A 19,574-nucleotide genomic window follows, 5' to 3' on the forward strand; every position below is an offset into this window, starting at 1 on the left:
CGTACATATTTGAAATAATAATACACGCGTTCTTTTAACAGACTTGTTGTAGTGTTTTGTCGGACATTTTGATTCTTTTGTTAAAAGTATCGTGAATCATCGCGTTAATGCTTAATAAGTTGGTCGCTATGGTGGAATAATTCTAATCAAATTAATAAAAAAAACAGTACTTATCATGGAATTATTGAAAACACATTAATACTCTTTTATTGACATACCATAATAATATCGCCGAATATCTTCAGTTTAGATCTTGCCAAGTTATCCTAGTTAACGCCATATGTAATGATTCTTGTACTGACTGCAAAATATCCTTATTGCCTTGCGAGATGGAATACGATGTATTAAAGTGAGGACTCCATTCCTTAGCTGGAACGACGGCTTGTTTAAAGCTTAATACTTTTACATTTTTCAACGGTAAATTTCGAAAACAATTAAACATATTTTGGTAAAAACGAATATCAAAATAGGGAACAGCAATATTTATATATGTTCTAAAATATACAAGATCCCATAATGCAATACGGTAGTAATTACTAAAAATTAAAAAAAGAGCATTTAAGTACAAACGCTCTGGCGCTTACAATCTTCTTAATGTAAAGGGGCACACACAAACTGTATTGGTATAGTGAGTTGAGTGTGAAACTGTTCTATCCCTCAAAACGCACCGGAGTATCCATTTTTATACCCTATACTTCACAAAACTAGAAAGTCAATTGAATAACATATTTATGCAAATGTGATGACTGTTTGTAACTTGCACGTTTTCTATTTCGAAAAGTTTCTGGCCTACCGACGGGACATTGTTTACTCAAATTAACCCATTTATGCCTAGTGGGTTCTCCCATCCTTCTAAATTGGATCAATTTATTTCCAAAATTCGGGATGTTTGAGTATATTTATTTATATATTTAGAATATTTCTTACAAAAATTCCTTTAAGCGAACAGCGCAGACCTTGATGCGACACCGCATCATGCGGCGTCTCATCTGGTTCTACGCTGTTTGCCAAGGCCTTTTTTCTAGACGCTATGCATTAATGGGTTAATTGGACGCTTACAAAGGTCAGCTAAGGTGAGAAGCTGGAAGCTGGGTTAAACAGCTACTGCTTGGACAGCGGGATGACACTCTTACTAGTAAGACCAGTGATTTGTATTAAGTGAATCAAAACTCATCTAAGATTTATGCCCGGTGAAGTTCCCCTTTGAGCACATGTTGGCAATGATTAATAATTAAACAATTTCCCATTTTACAAACGTATGCATGCACTCCAAGGTGTCGAGTTTTATTCTGCCTAAACTTAGAAAATAGAACCATGTTTAATGTTTCCATTGCTCTAACAATTATTTAACACTTATGAAACTGAACTTGAATCTCTCTCTAGATACTTGATTCAATACTCAGTACTTACGGTCCTACGAACTGTTATTTTGTATAAACCCTTAGTTTATTGTTTTTATTATTCGTAAATTTACAGCCGTTGACAAAAAAGTTAAAATGTGTTTTTATTTCGTATATTTCATTTATTTTTTCATGAGAATAAAAGCTGACTGAAAAGTCTCTTAAACCACATTTGATAAACGCAAACCTATTTGCAAACATTGTTTGCATTAACTTTTTAATTCGATAAGATGTCGCAATCTCACCACAGTGTCACCTAAAAGTATTGAACAGCTATCGTGGTTTCTTGGACTATATTCACCGTATCTCTAAGCAAAAACCTTTATACGAAGTTTTTTATCGTTCTACCTTTTTACCCGCAAAACTGTTTATTTGAACTAGCAACGGATATTTATTTTTTATATGTATTAATTAATTTATTTACTGATATCTAAAATTATTATATTATTTGTATGTTCTTATTTACTTAAAGATTAATTTATTCTATTATTATTTTTCATCTTTTTATTTATGTCTATATTTAATTATTGATTTGTTTCCATGTTTGACATGCAAATGTTTGCAGATTAAATCAGATGTAAATTTAAATTGTAAGTGTTGATTATTGTAATTATCATGCGACTCAACCTAAACGTGGTTTTGAACCTAATTTATAGAACTGAAATGTGACGATATGAAATAGATTGTCTAAAGCCGTCGGATCGTGCCAGTTTATAATTGCCAGTTGTCACTTCTTAGATGCCAGAAGATAGTTGCAAACTATTTTATTCCAGTTTCTTAATTTCAATTAATGGAAGTTGTGTGCCCCATGCAAGTTGTTGACTACATATTAATTGTATTTTGATTTACACATAAGCACATAGTCAACAATGACTGGTAAATACACTTTAATAACGATTTGAGAACTTAAAGAACACATTGTAAATACACTTGACAAGTGGGCATTGTCCAACATATGAGGAAGTTAAATGTAAGCTGCAGTTTCGAATAATTAAATCTCCAAAGGCGTAACCACTATGCTTGTTTCAGATAAAAAGTCAAGACTTTAAGAGGTAAATATATTTAGGAAATTTAAACTTATTTTGTCATATGCATACACTTTATTATTATAAATATATACATATAAGTGTAAAACCTTAGTATTGCTTAAAATAAATTATGTCACAACAAAACATATAAACTATTATAAAATATAATTAAACTTGATAATAAGAAAAAAAAAAGTATCACGGTTATATAAGGGATACAATGTAACTTTGTCAACCAACCCAAGCGATCCTAATTTTCTGTTCCAAGCATCAACACTTGTTTGGTATTCCAGGTCGAGTTTTCAAATTTTGATGTAAATTTCGATATTTTTTACCAAAAATACTGAAAGATTCTTATTTTACACAGACATATAAGACAGTTTATTGTCATTGAATTACGCTATAAGATTTAAGAAGAACGTATGTATAGTAAATCGGTAACGAAACGAAACGTTTAGCCTACCTACCGTCATATATATTGTTTCGATGCTACATTAAACAAAAACTATCGGTCGTATACTCTTGAAACAATAAGTACATGTAAAATACATAACAAACAAACATATACTTATGCATGCGTGTGTATACAACCGGCATTTACATCATTAGTGAAATATGTATCAAGCTTCACTTGACGCTTCAATAATGGTTACGGTTAATGTCTTTTGTACATGTTGTTGACATAAATTCAATCCAAAAGTTTAAGTTTATATTTAATATACACAATTTCTGATTCGACAAATGAATTAAATACAAGTTGAATAAGAAAACAAAACCATGAAGCTAGCCAAGTTTTATTATTATTTTAGACAAGCAACATTTAAAAAAAATATTTAAAGATAAAAAAATAGAACACAAATATTAATAAAACGCAAACACTGACTTGAATTTTTCAACAGTGTGAAAAACGTGATTGTTCAAGCGGTTTAGGATAACTGAAAAATCAATCTTGCCGATCATAAAGGTTAAAGTGAGTTTATACACTCTAATTATTTTTTTTTGAAATAAATACAACGCTGATGAATACATTTCAAAAAAAGGTTCAGAATAAGTAGAACCAGAAAACAACGAAACTAAAGTTTAATTTAATTGAAAATATGTTTTTGCTGTAAGCAGAAAACTATCTCATGTATACAACATATGTTCACTGTTCAGAAAACCCCATTAATATGTGCAGATTTTTTCAAACGACGTATAGACACAATTTGGTTTGTGCAACACATACTGTGCAAGTTAATTTGTCGGTAACGGTGTAAACTTGTTCGTTGTAAACTTAATTGAACTAAACAATATTTGGTTAATTACGACAACTGAAGATTGGTAATTGAGCTTAAATAAAAGTCCTCGTTAAAATTCATATTTTTTTTAAGATTGCGAGGATGAAATGTTGACAATCGTATATACTCGCTTTAATATTAATAATGGAAGTTATACTATGAAAAAAAACAACATACCGGAGACCGTTGAAGGGCTCCCTTGCGTAAAATTGACAAAACAGTCAATCTGAAAAAATAACTAACCGCAGCTAAAGAAAACATATTTACGTACGCCATTTAAAACATAATCAAGTTTAAAAAATATTTGTATTTTTTACATTTTAACATAATCCTGTCTTATATTTTCATGAACATAGAGCCAAATAACCGTCGTAATACTACTAAAAAACTTGAAGAATGCCAGAGAACCAATGTCAATACAATCATGTTTGATTTGAATTTATGTTCGCATTACTATTATTTATTGGCCGTTGGTTAAACCCTTTCATCAGAACTTAAAATCGTTGTTAATGTTCGGATATGCTACGATAAATCGAAAGCAAATGTCGACGTGGCGTAGTTGATATAATTTCCGCCTAAGCAAGATATTGCTCTTTCAAGGAAACTGACTCGAAAGCTTTCGATAAACCAAAGATTTGTCGCAATCGAGCTTAAATATGTTTAAATGGGCTTTAACTAAATTGAAACAAATCTTACATAATACTGTAATTTTTATTCAGTAACAAAATGCTGGTCTCCATTTATCCGAACCCCGGCGACTGTAGTTAATTAGCCTATAAAACAGCGGCAAATAAAACGAAATATTGCTGCTGATAAAAAATAAATACCTTAAAAACACGAACACCATGGCTTTAGATAAACCTGGATTCACGTTAACATTTTTAAGGTTAAGATTTCGCTGTATTACCATTATTGTTATATTCAGAGTGTTACCATCTTCCTGCCTTATACGATACAGACCGACAGCTAAAACCAAACACTTAACAGAAAATTCCATATTGCTGTGATCAAAACAGTACGTTAGCCCTTCACTTACACTTAACTCTTTTGTGTAGAAACCATTGTGTTGTTTGTCCCTCTTGTTGTAACACTGAATGCATCACTTGTTTCTCGATGACACTAAGTGTAGTCATCTGACGTCGACGAAAGCGTTAAGGTCAAAGACGGGTCATAAAGTAAGGTACACGAATCTAGTCAAATATACATTATTATGTTAATAACTGTTGCTGCAACATTTAAACATGGCCATATGTTAATAAATTGTCTTAAAAGAGCTGATATAATTAAACCTCTTTCAGGGAAAACTGGGTTTAAGGCATTTGCGTAAAGTGTCGTCCCATATTAGTCTGTGCAGTCCACACAGGCTAATCAAGAACGACACTTTCTGCTTTTTTATTATTTTTCATTTAACGGAAGTCTTTTCTTAACACAAATTATGTAATAATATTCTGATTTGGTCATTGTAGTATAACAAAAAAAGTGAGTTTTGATGACAGTATATAAACAACTCTCGTGGAGTTCTGACGTTACGTCATAAAAAAATGAGGCCTTAAATTAGAATTAAAGATGGTTGACTTTTTTGATTAACAATGATATTGTGAAAAAACATTTTCATTCGCCCCATCAGCACTCCGGAAATAACAATAGACTTAACGGATGTTGCTAATTGATCACTTTTAAACGGACAATACAATTTCAATTGTAAGACAATAATTCCACCAAACTGTGTTAAATTAAGAGCATATTTAACAAACATTATTGACGTTAATTGTTTAAATACTTGTGATAGAAGAATAAACATGGTCCACGATATGACCGGGGTTTCACAGTTTGGGTTTGCCGCCCTGCGACCGAAAAGTAAAGCCATGTATACAGGATTTCTACTAGCTTTTATTATTAGGGTTTTGGGTAAGTCAAATTGTATTTTTGTTCGCAAAATAATTTTAGATTCATTAATAAGATATGTTTTATTTACTGAAGCTACGAAAATCGCTTCGATTCTATTATTATTTGTGTGATTAATTTGAAATTATAATGTGATCTGCTTTGTATCTATATCACAATAAAGGGACTTGTTAACAGATTATCCTAACCTTAAAATGCCACAAATTGTATATTTACTATAAGGAATATTCAGTAATAATAATACAGGCAAAACAAAAGAGTTTAATACATTTTCACCATGTAAAACGCTATGCTCGTTTTACACGCATTTTCGTAATGATCGATTATAAACGTGTTATTGTTTTGTTGATTTAGAAGGATGATCATCCATAAATTAAACGATATTTAAAACAGTCTTCTCATTAAATAGTATAATTTCACCTGTTTGAATTAATTTAAGATTATGTGATTTTTTTAATTGTCATTTTGTCATGAGGTGAACAAGTCCTGTGAAAAAGACTGTGAACAAGTCCTGTGAAAAGGCTGTGAAAACGTCCTGGGAAAAAGGCTGTGATTGAGTCCTGTGAAAAAAGGGTGGCCCGATGTTACTTATGACATCATTAATTGTGCATGTATTATACTAAAAATGGTTACGTTCTTTACATTAAAAACTGAAAACAAAATATGTTGCAGTAATTACTTTCGCACTTGCTTATTAGTTTGTTGATTGTCTTTTCACAAATTAATAATCATCATGTTAGAATATAATGTATTTTACATATTAAATTTTTACAATACATTCATGTTAATTTTTAAATACCATTACAATGCAAATTATAGTGAAATAATTTACAGTTTAGTCATTGATTATATATTGCTAAAGGTGTATATTATAGCTAAGTTATATATCAACAAGTGTGGTCTCGATACAAAATTCGAAATGCGGCATCGGAAGTACTCGTCAATATTTACTTACAGAGACCCATTCGTACAGGTGAATGGTAAGCTGGAACGTATGTATGATGGGTAGAAGAAATGGACGAACGAACGAACAATTCATGCTAGAGCTTTTTCTAATATTTCATTAAGTTATATTGTAAAATGTTCCAGAGGCCGAGTTAATAGCAAACCCATCTAGCACGTGGTATGACGGGTACATAAAATGTCGACAAAGTGGTCTGGACATGGCTACGTGGTTTGATGTAACGCCTGACATGAACATAACATATCCCATTTGGTTAAACGGCCTCGAAGTGCGGGTCAACTACCTAGGTATATCCAATACGTGACCAAATTGATTTTCAATATGAATTTTAGCACCATTGTTTAATACCCTAGGAAAAAGCGTATATACCTTTCTATACAACAACAATACAATTTGCAGGAGTTGACGCTTTTTTCGCAGTTCACATATCTTCAGAAATGCATAAGGGGACTGGTTACGATTGCTCTATTATGTGAATCGAATTGTTTACTAAAAAAGCACGTTGCTTTACTATGTAATTGTATTTATCGATGTGAAATAAATTATTTCATTGTTTGTAAGTTTATTAGTATAGAATTTTTTTGCAAGTGGGCATTTTTCATAGATGGAAGCCAGCGCAAGTACATACTTCCTCAATTTGCTTTCTTAAAGCCTGAAGAGTAAAAATAAATCCACTTTGAATACCACTTTACAATCCAGTCACATTGTTCAAACAGTTGTATAAACCTCATGTTGATGATGATTGTCTTTATTCATTTTTTAATTTCTTTATTCAAGTATTTTATTAGACTTTAATTTCGAATCTTAACCCACAGAAGCACTAAGTGATAAAGGTGATTACCCTAAGTCCGACGTCCGTCGTCGTGCGCAGTGTGGTATCCGTAGTCAACGCTCAGCTCGTGACAACTCTAAGGGGTCATATTATTTGTTCAATCGTCATAAAAATTTGTCGACAAGTTTATTAAGACAATTTCTGGGTCCTGTTCGAATTATTGTACAATTGGTCTGCAAACTAGGCCAAAGGGTAAAATGTTATAAAAAAATTGTCTTCTCTCTAAAAGGAACATTTATAAAACAATCTGAATAGGCCTTAGCTCTTATGTTTATCTTGACTAAATCTAAGCAGAGTTTGAACCAGGGTCATGTGAATATAAAAAATGGTCACCAGGTCAAAATGTCAGAGAAAGTTTGTCACCGCTCTAGATGCCGCATTAATAACACAATTTTGATATAACTTGGTCCTAATGGTTATCTTTAAAATAGTTAGGCCAAGATTAAGTCATTGTCACTTTTGTCTAGACACTATATCATCAGGTCAATTTAAAAAAACAAACTCTTAACATCCAAGGGGCAACATTTATTACTTAGGAGTAATTAAACTTGGTCGAGACGTTTGTCTGAACACTAAGCCACTAGGCCCAATCTTTACATAAACTTGTTGGTTTTATATATGAATCAGCCTTGATGATACTTGTTTAGAATGTTTATCTTGACATTATGAAGGTCGTGTTTGAATCTGGGTCAAGTGTGGTAAAAAAGTAGATCGCCTGGTAATGTTTCCAGCATGTGTTGTCGGTGAACTCAGGGCTTAATTGCAATTATGGCCCGTTTGTTTATTTTAGTCCGGGTTGATACGATAAAAATATTTAATGCAAAAAACTCCGTTATATGATTGCAAATCATTTAAAAAAACGTCTCTTTTGGCATATTTCCCCACCTAATTATTCAATTATTGCACTCGTGCTTGTACGATTAAATTATTGAATATTCATTTCGTTTCAGACAGCTTCTTCTTAATACGTAAATTGCCGAAAAATGAATTGGCCTATGTTTGGTGTGTGAACAGTAAGTGATATAGTACATAACTATGCATAGTTTTATTTTTGTCGTGCACTATATGTGGCGCTGGAAACGAGATTATGACCCATCTGGTATATCATATATTATAAAAGAGCGACATTTGACAAATCAAAATCTGAAATTTGAGCATCCAATTAATAAAATTGACGAAGTTATGTCATTGTTTGTGTTTCATGTCATTAACCCAAATAGCGCCGTTTTGAATGAAATTACGTTTTAATTCAATAAGTATCAGTACATGTTATGCTGATCAGTTTGTGTTGATAATGACTCCATTATTCGCGTTTGTCGATGAACATAATTGATTATATAATACAGAATTCATTGTAGTACTATAAATCATAAATACTCATGGTGCCATTGAAACAAGCATGTTCGTTTTTCATATGTATTACCATTTTAAAGAATTCAAGAAAAACATATCACAGCAAAATAAAAAAATGCCATTGAAACATATGGAACATCATAAACATCTTTATAAATATATAAAAAAATATGCACATTTTTTTGAAATTGGTGTGCATTCAGAAATTGAACAGTTTGTATAGCTACCAACTTGAAACTAAAATGAATAACTGCTCATGATACAATTTGTGATGTGCATCTATACTACCAGGCATTTTTTTATATAGAAATTCGATTTTATTCAACGATCGATAAAATTAATTAGACAAAATGAACTAAGTTTACAGTTGCTCTGGACACAGTACATTTTCAATTGCATAAACATGCCATTTGTTATCAACAATATAGTAATAGTTAATATAATTAACTTGTATAAAAATGTATAACGGTACATAATATTCCCTAAACATACTTAACATGCTTAATATGTTTACTTATGGATGACAGACTGTTTAAAAAACATAAGCTACACATCGTTGATATTATGTACTACAAATGCATGCATATAAATAATATTGTATGTGTGTTATTTCTTGATGAAAACGGACTGTTAAGTCTGGAATAAAACACTTTATCTGTTAAACAAAACTGTCAATCCAAACTAAATATGCCCGTATTGACCATATTATCATCGACACAATATCCAAACTGACAGTAAGATGTAAATTTGGTAAGCACTGGTTGCACCAGGATTTGCAAAATGCATTTTCAGAGAATCGTAGATCTGCAATGATAAAAAATATATAAATAACTGATTACGTATAAGCAACCTTCTACGAACACATCAATAATACATCACACAATGGAGACCACATATTTTTCCAAAATTTATTGAAATTAGAATCAATATAACATGTACTATTTTTCGTCATCGTTATTTTTCTTTTTTAACTTTATTTTTGTGAAAATAGCACAACATAATATTAATCAATTTATATTATCAAGATGAAACTATTATTGTTTCGTACCTAATTCACTCGGAACCCTCCAGACATGCACATAGATCAAAGAATAGTCAATGCTCTCAATCAAAACATTAATATAAAGTATAATGCTTATTTATTACTTTATCATACATGTATTAATTTTTGTCACTATAGTGTTGAAGACAAGGTTGAACATTGCTGGTTTCACACTAATCTCTTCCTTGGCATGACTTATTTATCTAAAGCGTAAAATGTTGCCCATCCTGTAGCATAATACATTATTCTCTAAAGACATAATTCTGTATTTTTAACAAATCATCCTTTGCATAAGATAAAAAAAAATAATTACAGGAAAACACTGTTTAAAAGCTTTACACATAAAAGTTAAAAAATGCAGTTTGTAAGTCTTCTTTTATTTCTAATCCAGCACTCCTCCTAAATAAAAGATGTGCCGGCGCTTATAGGTTATGGTATGAAAACTATACAAAGGTGCTCAGTTTGGTATTAATTTAAAATTATTTACACGGTCAATTCATACCTGATAAAAATGAGCACATCTTTTGGTGTTCACACTTTGTCGTTTCGCCCAATATGTATTTTTGGCTGAGATAAATGAAGAAAGAGTTGCAGTTTAAGACAATAACTGGAAAATCTGACAAGAAAAGACACATGCAAAAGTGTACTAACACTCATCATCAAATAGAATTAATCACATTGCTGACACATTAATTGTGTAGTCATTACGAATGAAAGTGTTATTGTTAATTTGCTATTGTGTGATTTCACAATTTGCAAAATAAATTAAATAATATACAACGCTATTTAGTTCCTAATTTGTCTGCTGACAACTTATCAACTGTTAGACAATTATCTTAAAGAACATAAAGTGATAGAAGACTACTGTAAGGGGAATATATGCACTAAACTTTTCAATGAAATGATATTACTTTCATTATAGAAACGTTCAACTAAAAATGTTAAATTACGAAGTGTTTTGACAACTTTCGGGTAAAACACACAAACTTAACAAACAAATATCGTCTAAAATCTTCATTTTTACAGCCACAAGGCAACAACGGTTCATACACACACACACACCATGATTGACGGATGAGGTTCATTTTAAAAACGAATTTGCATTTTTTTGAAGCAAAACAACACAAAAAGTAAGAAAAACTACCCTTCAAAAAATCAAGAAGTTTATCCGAAAATTAACAATGTCGAACTGTGCCCTTCTGCATCAATGTGAAATAAGCAAAGGTTAATTTCAACCATATAGAAACCAAAATAAAATACGGAAAATTATTGTTCCATTAACTTTATTACGTTGAGTAAGGTTATTTTTTTAAATAAAACTATTGTTTAATCACAAGAAGTGGGTTGATAAATTACGCGAAACGGTAGTCACAAGTTCAAGTCATTTTTCTCGGAAACGACGTCAGCGCCAAATAGGTCAAAATCTCATTCCCAGCCACATATGACATTGCATACAATAACTTAAATTCAAATAATCATTGCAAAACAAGGAAACACATTTATGTTAACATCTATATGATTGTGTGTTATTAACTTTTCAAAGCCTTGTTTCTAAAATGCCCAAAGTCTGGTTCCAGGGTCACGTACTCAGTACACTTAAATAATAGGGGTCCTAGAAGCGAATTGCTTAATTACGATCTTTGTATTAATTCAAAATACAATTTTAATGCCTTTATTTACACTGGATGTATAATGTTTTATATATATTTAATTTCTTTATCAGTAACCCCTCTCTAAAGAAAGGTGATTTTGTTATAACGGAATAATAATGTTTTTAGTAGAATAAATTGAAAAAAACATTTCTTTCACGTATAAGGCACAGCGTTCGTGGACAGCAGAATAAGGATGACGTTTGAGGAAGGACGCAAATATAACCAGAATCAACCCAGTGGATCGCAAATGGATTTTCCGTTAGTTAATCATACAAACCTGCACTTGTTTGGTTTTTCTTCTATGTATTGGTATTGGATAAAGGCTGAAGAAGTCGGACAATTTCTAAACTGTAAGCATATTTGTAATTCATGTTTCAAATGTTGTATCTGTATAAACCAGCTGCCCGTTAAGCTCAGTTTAAGGAGCAATGTACACATTTTCTGTATGTCTTTGGTTTTAATCTCGCAAGTTTAAATTAACAAATAAAGAAATAGGTCATTCGATTGACTAATTTCGGTGGGTGAGCGGTGGGTCTTTGATCGTGAGTTACCAGTGATCAGAAAACGTTTATTTCGGCTTTATCTTTGCCTTACCATAACCACCAACATACTATATTGTATGTTTTATTTTTATTTTAGTTATTAAATTTCTTTGATTAGTATTAGCGTCATTTTGCGTAAATTGAATGACAGAAATAAAAACAAATGATAACATTTGATTATGTTTTTAGCATACATTTAATAAACAAATCTTAAGGTTCTTTGGTTTTTGTTTTTAAACTTTTAACTTTTCAGTTAGCTATGTGTTGCGTATTGGTAAAGTGGTAAATTGTATGTTTATCGTTTCCTTATATTAATGAATCAATCAATATTTGATTTTTAAAAATATTGTAAACTGTTAACCGCAGAATGATTCCTTTAAAGTGTCTCGGTCCCATAATTTTGCTTTGTGACAAATATTAATTATTGTTTTAACAAAACTGAAATATTCGAAATAGTCTCAAATTATCGTTAGATCACGAAAACACATTTGATAACGTGTTTGCGTCAAGCGGTATTCGAACCTTTTGAGAAAAACTCCCACGCTTACGCTGAACCACTGATATCTTTGATTTATAAACGCTCTGCTAGTTAAACAGTTATTTTCCACTATTAATGTAAATGATAACAAAGCTGTGATTACTGTCGATACTAATCAATAATCACAACGATGTTATTCACGCTGCTCGTAGTCATTCGTCCATGTCGCTTGTTTGTATATAATGAATTCGTTCTTATTTAAATCAATATTATTTTTATTATATTTTTCCAATCTGCACTCAGTTCATTTTGAGGAATGGTTGCACAAACGATGATCCCCGAGAAACATTTCAATTACTTGCTACACGATATTTATTCATATAAAACACTTCTCATGTTTCGTTGGTTGCATTCTTTTGTAATTGCAAGCGGAAGACCTGACTGCGCAATGTTTTGTGCTCAAAGACATTGGCGATAGGCGAAAAGACAACTGTACCAACAAATATTCATTCATCTGTGTAAATGGTAAAACGAAATAACTCATTATTTTCTATTGATCTTTGATAATCGGCTGATACACGCCGGTTTAAAGTTGGGGTGTTCGTGATTATCTGCTATGATTTTGACAAGGGTGATACAAATGATGAAGGCGATGATAATGGTGTTGATTGTTTTTAATTATTATACTTATCATCATTTGTATTATGATTATAATTATAATAAAGGAAGCAATTATTGGGTTCAAAGAGTCTAAAGCGCAGGAATTCATAGTCTTGGATCAGATAGACAAAGCGCTGTAAGGAGAACGATGCATCGACTTTCATTTTGGTTCATAAATTTAATGACTCTATTGCAACTGGAATGGTCAAGGCTTTCTGATGCTTTTTCGCTATCAGTTTTTGTTTTCGTTTATTGTAAACTTTTAAAATGTCAATTGTATTGTAAGGCGTAAAATGCTTGTTTGTTTCCACTAACCAATTATGATCATTTTGTGTGATTTTTCTGAACGTTTTATGTTATTCAATGTTGACTTTTCGATCATTTTGCTACACCCAATGGAACTACTAAATAAAATGCCCACATGAAAAAAGATTATTGCTTAAACATTTCGAAGATTCATGTCATAAAACATTTTTATCAAAGTTAGAAGCAACTCGTGTATAATAAAATTGTTAACGACACAAAAGTTTGGTTACTCAACCTCCCCTAGTTTTGCGATCAAATGGAATCAAACTACATTTAAGGTTTTAGTCTATTAAAAATGTTCATCATGCTTAAATTGTTCGTTCACACCTTCAGCAACTGTTCACGACTATATACATTACACCGGAAAAGAGTCGAGGGTGGAATACTACGATCCGACGTCATCTAGAACACCAGTAACATCATCAGCGGTTACTTCAGAGTTTGTGACGTCACTTGTTACGTCGGAAACTTACATAGGCGTTGATGTAACCACTAGCGCAGCAAACACCCCGTTTTATTTGCACGTTTCAACCAGCGACCCTAAAAGTATGTACCGTTAGATCGCTTTTTGCTGATTTAGTCATTCATTTCCCCTTCATCAACCTTACGACATACCCAAATAACAAAGTCTAAAATAAATAAATATATAATGTTAAAACAGTTTTCATGAAATAAGAACCAAAGGCAATTCATTATATTTTGCATTTTTATTTATTTTGGTCAAATGTCCAAATATTTAATTGACAGGCCATTTTAATGTGGTGTTGTGTACTCTTATAAAGTCTATAGATGATAAAGTTTATGCATAATGTCAATATAAAATGAATTATCATTCAGAAAATGTCCTATCATGTACCGTTGCTTCTTTTAGCACATAAGGTGCATATGGTTTGCTTTAAGGATATTATGATATCCGCCGAACACCAATGCGTGGGTGCATGTGGGCGTCGGTTTACTTTTTTTCTTTCAACGAAATCTGCGCTTTTAGCGATAAGAAGATTTGAACAAAACTTCACCGGATTAACACAAGGTTACCCTCTTTCGCAGAAATTAAAATCGTACCGGTCCGATAGAAATGTAGGTCACCGGAGCTTAAAAAAGATCTTTTAATAATTAAACATAATGGATTCAAATTTTAGTGTTCAACTATAGAGATTGTTAAAATTATATCCATTGGGCGGGAAAAAGTCTTTCCCAGGGATATACCCGATTTATATAATCTTTTATACCGGTAGTAAAAATCTATAGATATGTTCCGCTGAAACTCTAAAGCTCAGATGTATTATATTTTGTATGTTACACGGTCCAGTGAAAACTCTGCAAACATTGTTCATATAATGCCGATGGATTTAATTGTTGTTTATAGAAATCAGACATCACGATACTTAATTACGTTCTATCGAAAACACGATCCTGTCAACCAAAATTTCCAATTGGAACGTAAATGATTAATGTATGCAGTATTTGTGGTATTGACACTTAATTAAATTGTTAAACTATCGCTAACATAGATAGGTAAGCATTCCCAGTACAAGAGGAATGAAAGATTTGTCTTTCACAAAATTTCAGTCGTTGTGCGTTTAATAACATATATGTAAGAATGTATTCGATATTGGCATATCCATAACGTTCACATATTTATATTTAGACGAAAAATTGGCGAAGGCATCGTCCATTATTATATGGGTATCAACAACTCTGGGCTCATGTCTGGTTGTACTTATCGTCATAATCGCTTGTTTGTGCATCAAGAGGAAACAAGGTTAGTAACATTTCATAATTTTTTTACATGCAGATCTTTTACTAAAAATATGTTATAAAACATGCTGCCAAAACCTATGATTTCATCAGACTAACTATTGTATTTTACAAAGAGACTTTTCATAACAATGAATCCTTATAATTAATATGATTTATGATTTTCAAACTATGTTTGTTATTTCGTTTGATCTTGTAACAATACATGTTTTACTACAATACAGGGAGCAACGCTCGAACTGCCTTTCAACAGTAAGTATATGCCTATTATAAATATTAGAAATAGTCCTTTTTTGTAATTTTTAGACTTGTAATTGCATAAGCCTGACGAGTAAATGATTTGATTGAATTTAAAGCAACGTTATTAATATCAATGAACAGTTAATAATATATTGGTTAATGCCTAGTTTCTTTTCAGAAACGATATTGTACTGCCATCGAATGTTCCGCAGGGTTAGTGCCTTAATATTCCATATATATACTGTATACATTTTTTGTGTATGTTGTAAACAGTGACAAATACTACATGTCTTAAATAAATACTATAAACGCATTATTTGTTTCTCTGTATTTCTGTATTTTTCAGTAATGTGCCATTTCTTTGCTTACAGAGAAGTAAAATACAACTAACGGTACTCACACTGTTTTTCAAATAAACCAAACGCACTAACACGTATGACGTGTTGTAACCCTTTTGAGGCATTCAGAAAACATTGTGGTAGTTTTTTGGCTATTTGCAGAAGGTCTCGAAGAAAACAGCATGCAGTATGATTCGCTTCCCGACGATATAACAGAACGTAAATTAACACCGTACAACTCACTCCAGGTTTGTTGAGATGCTTCTAGTTGGGAGGCTTTGGTTTGTAAGAAGGTACCTATGGTACAAATACAGTTCAGTTCAGTACTTGTCTCCTTCAATATTTGAACAGGAAATGTCACGCATAACTGAAGTTGATATTTAACTTAGAAAGTCATAACTTGCCACCAAAAGTTGATCTGGTCTGTATTTTATTAACAAAGTTATATTATAACTAAATTGATTGACAATATCCCGCTCGTTCATTGCGTGTGACCCTAGTAATGATAAATGTATTCGCTCGTAATTTAAAGCAGTGTTTCATCTACTCACGGTTTTCGATTAACGTGTGTTATATCGCTGCTTATTACGGCAGGTAAATTAATCATAGTATAACAGCTGAACAATATTTTACAACAACTTGAAAAGCAATATATTTTTAACTTTTAAGCATACAGGTGTAAGTTAGTTTGAGATTATAAAAAGTTTTTACAATGTTGCTCAGGTCTACTTCTTACAATCGAGTAATTAAATGGCAATTATATTGAATGCGTTTTAATTCCCTTTAAGTATTGTTTAATTTGAGTTGCAATGCTATGAAGTTAAATTTTATATACACTTATATGCATCACGAATATTGCTGGGCCAAGTGTGTGGTTGAGCGCTCTTATACAGGTTTAAACCCCCAATTCTTTGCATTGACCGATCCAAGGCGGTTAGTCCAGCTTTATTCTATGTGTGTATCTTGTTTCGTATTGTTCTGTTTGGTACTGTTTGACAATTGGCAATTGGTAACTTTCCGTATATAAAGGACCAACCAATTGTGTATAATAAAAATGCAATACTGCTCCAGCAGCTGGAGGTTCACTTATTTATACTGTATAACTTGAAAACGGTTTTCAGCCTCAACTGATTCAAGTGCTCTGGCAAAGGCATCGTACCAAGTTATAATTTATGTATGCTTTGTGTGTTGGTTTTGTAAATGTTCTGTGTTGTACAGACAAATTGTAATTCGCCATGAATAAACGCCTAGAGGGTGAACAAAAGGTTTCCTCTAGTGGCGCCTCTGGAGTTTTGATATTCCTGTAAGTCCTTTGAATTAATCCACAGATGAAAGAGAGGCATCTGTACACTGCCTCGGTGGAACCCAGATTCATGTCAACAGAAACGTCTTATGTAATTGGTCGAATAGCCGAGAGTGACTATCCAGTTGAGACACAGTTTGAAATGTCAGAACGACAAGAGAACAATTACGACGGACCGGAAAATGACGATCAAGGGGACACAAACTACGATGATGTCGAAGTGTCGAAAAAAGACAGTCAAGAGAAAATAAATACCGAATCCGAGGCCAACATGTCGTATTGTTTTGTTAAATAAGGTACACAATTAATCAATGCTTCCAAAAATGCATATATATGGTTTTGTTTAAACTTAAACTATGTATGGATAAGATGTTGAATTGCTCAACACCAAATTAAGCTTATGTTCGCAAATATCGAAACGTATGATAAGGCAATTTAATTATAAACAAACAAAAATTGAACTTGTTCTGAAAGTCTGCAACTACAGTTAAATTTTCCCGGACGTGTTTAATGTAGAGTGCATGGAACCAGCAGCTCAGAAAGTTCATTGTTTAATCGTCACTGTTATGTCCCGGCATTAAGAAGATAGAAACCGCATCGGAATAGTAAATTGCTATATTTCATTCAATAATTAAATGGCTACATGTTGTGAACGCTTTAACAATGCGTATACATTGTATTTAAGACTTTGTGCTTATATAGTTTTAATGCGACTTCTTTTACCAGAAAAATGAAACATTTATTTGTAATTGTAATCAATAATATTTACCCCATCTTAGTAAAAGAATAAAATGGTACATACAAACTAATTTGTGTTCGAACATATTTTTTATCTTTTTTCTTTCCAAACGATTATGTAGAACAGAATGACGTGTGTGACATATATTGAGGTAGTTACATTAAGTTGTATCCTCGCATGCAGCGATCTAATATTTCGTTTTTAAATATGATAAACTACTACTATGTACTCGTGTATCAACATAATAATAATAACATGATATGCTTTCATTGCTGTTCTGTATCAACATAACATTTCCTTTTCGTGAAAGGTTGGAACGAAATACGCTTAGAAAGATCAAAATTACCAGGATGTAATCCAGCCCAACTCATTCCCCATGGCGGTGACACATCCTCTTAAGATTCGAACCCCTAAACCCCCAAAAACAGTTCAATCACATTACGAAAATACGACACACAGACGTATTGGCAAAATGATAACGCAGTTTAATATAGTCATGAAATTTAGGATACACACTATGTCCTCCTACGCACCATGTTAACTTTGAAAAAACATGGACACGAATAAAGTGTACATAGAACTTAATTTCGCAAACACGTCAAACAATTATTAAAAATGTTTAAACGCATTTTGCGTAATAACTATGTAAATATGTTAATAATGTACCTTAGAAACACAAATACCATGTAATAATGTACGTAAATCAATATTTAACAAACTTGTAGAGCTAGTAAAAACTTACACATTGTAATTTTCTAATTGGTGTTGTATGTTTTTTTAAGTTGTTTTTTTTTCTTATGTGTTCCCTCATAAAATTATTTTCAATAGCTTATTTGTACATATGCAAACCTTTAGTATGTGTATTTGTAAATATTTAAAATATCTCTATGTTTTTATTTTCTAATACAGATTTGTTTGTATTGTATTGTCATTGCCATGTTCCTCCTTAATAATGATAATAGAGTAAATAATAAATACAAATTCTGAAAATGGCATTATAAGTTAATGTCATATTCTTTATTCCATGGACCATGTAAACCATAATAATTGTTTTACCTAAAATATATACTGCATAAATATATGTGATATATAACATATATTAATCATTATTAGTCGGTCATATAATATGTGTGCTTTGTAAATATTGTAAATATTCAAAATATATCTATGTTTTCATTTCCTCAAACTTATTTATGTATTGTATGGTTATTGCCATGTTTCTCCTTTAACACAATAATGAAGTTAATAAAAATAATAATTCAGAAACAGGCATTATAGGTAAATGTTATATGAAATATAGGTCGCAGTGGTGTAATGGATATGGTGTCCGCCTAGCGACCGGGAGGTCACGGGTTCGATCCCCACCGTGGGAGCGTTCTTTAGATCTCACCCAAAGACACCAAGTACTGGTTCTAGGCCCAGGAAACGGACTCGAGAGCGTTTATATAAGCCTAAGGCTTTCGATGCAATCGAGCTAAAATAAATAGGTTTAAACTAAACTAAATGTTATATGATTTATTCACTTGACCATGATATCTAAAATATTTACTTCATCAATATATGTGATATATATATATATATATATATATATATATATAATATATTAATCATTATTAGCCGGTCAAATAATGTATGTGTTACGTGTATATTGAAACCATGAGTAAATAAGACCTTTTATCCTCACATAAGATTTATCTATCTTTCATATTGTACATAACAAAATTCGTTCAGTCTTAGTTCATATTATGATTTAGATC

At 31.8% G+C, this 19,574-nt stretch overlaps 1 protein-coding gene across 4 annotated transcripts; it reads left to right on the forward strand.

The window, feature by feature from the left end:
• Positions 1–5,403: 5,403 nt before the first annotated feature.
• Positions 5,404–17,887, forward strand: LOC127860024 (uncharacterized). 4 transcript variants are annotated; one of them, XM_052397736.1, is made up of 11 exons: positions 5,405–5,613; positions 6,700–6,861; positions 8,357–8,419; positions 11,618–11,803; positions 12,903–12,998; positions 13,773–13,985; positions 15,088–15,201; positions 15,422–15,449; positions 15,616–15,650; positions 15,938–16,023; positions 17,104–17,887. In XM_052397736.1, exons 1-11 carry the CDS (start codon positions 5,505–5,507, stop codon positions 17,371–17,373), a joined length of 1,362 nt encoding a protein of 453 aa, XP_052253696.1. In that variant the 5' UTR covers positions 5,405–5,504; the 3' UTR covers positions 17,374–17,887. The 4 variants fall into 4 exon arrangements, with proteins under 4 accessions (XP_052253698.1, XP_052253696.1, XP_052253697.1 ...); XM_052397738.1 differs by lacking the exon at positions 12,903–12,998 and having other exon boundaries at positions 5,404–5,613; XM_052397737.1 differs by lacking the exon at positions 8,357–8,419.
• The last annotated feature ends 1,687 nt before the right edge of the window (positions 17,888–19,574 follow it).

Source organism: Dreissena polymorpha, chromosome 15, assembly GCF_020536995.1.
Source record: "Dreissena polymorpha isolate Duluth1 chromosome 15, UMN_Dpol_1.0, whole genome shotgun sequence".
Classification (NCBI taxonomy): Eukaryota; Metazoa; Mollusca; class Bivalvia; order Myida; family Dreissenidae; genus Dreissena; species Dreissena polymorpha.

Coding starts and splice junctions, on each gene's coding strand:
- LOC127860024 (XM_052397736.1), top strand. CDS start 5,505: ATGGTCCACGATATGACCGGGGTTTCACAGTTTGGGTTTGCCGCCCTG. Junction 15,202..15,421: donor GTGCATCAAGAGGAAACAAG/GTTAGTAACATT, acceptor ACTACAATACAG/GGAGCAACGCTCGAACTGCC. Junction 15,450..15,615: donor GCTCGAACTGCCTTTCAACA/GTAAGTATATGC, acceptor GTTTCTTTTCAG/AAACGATATTGTACTGCCAT.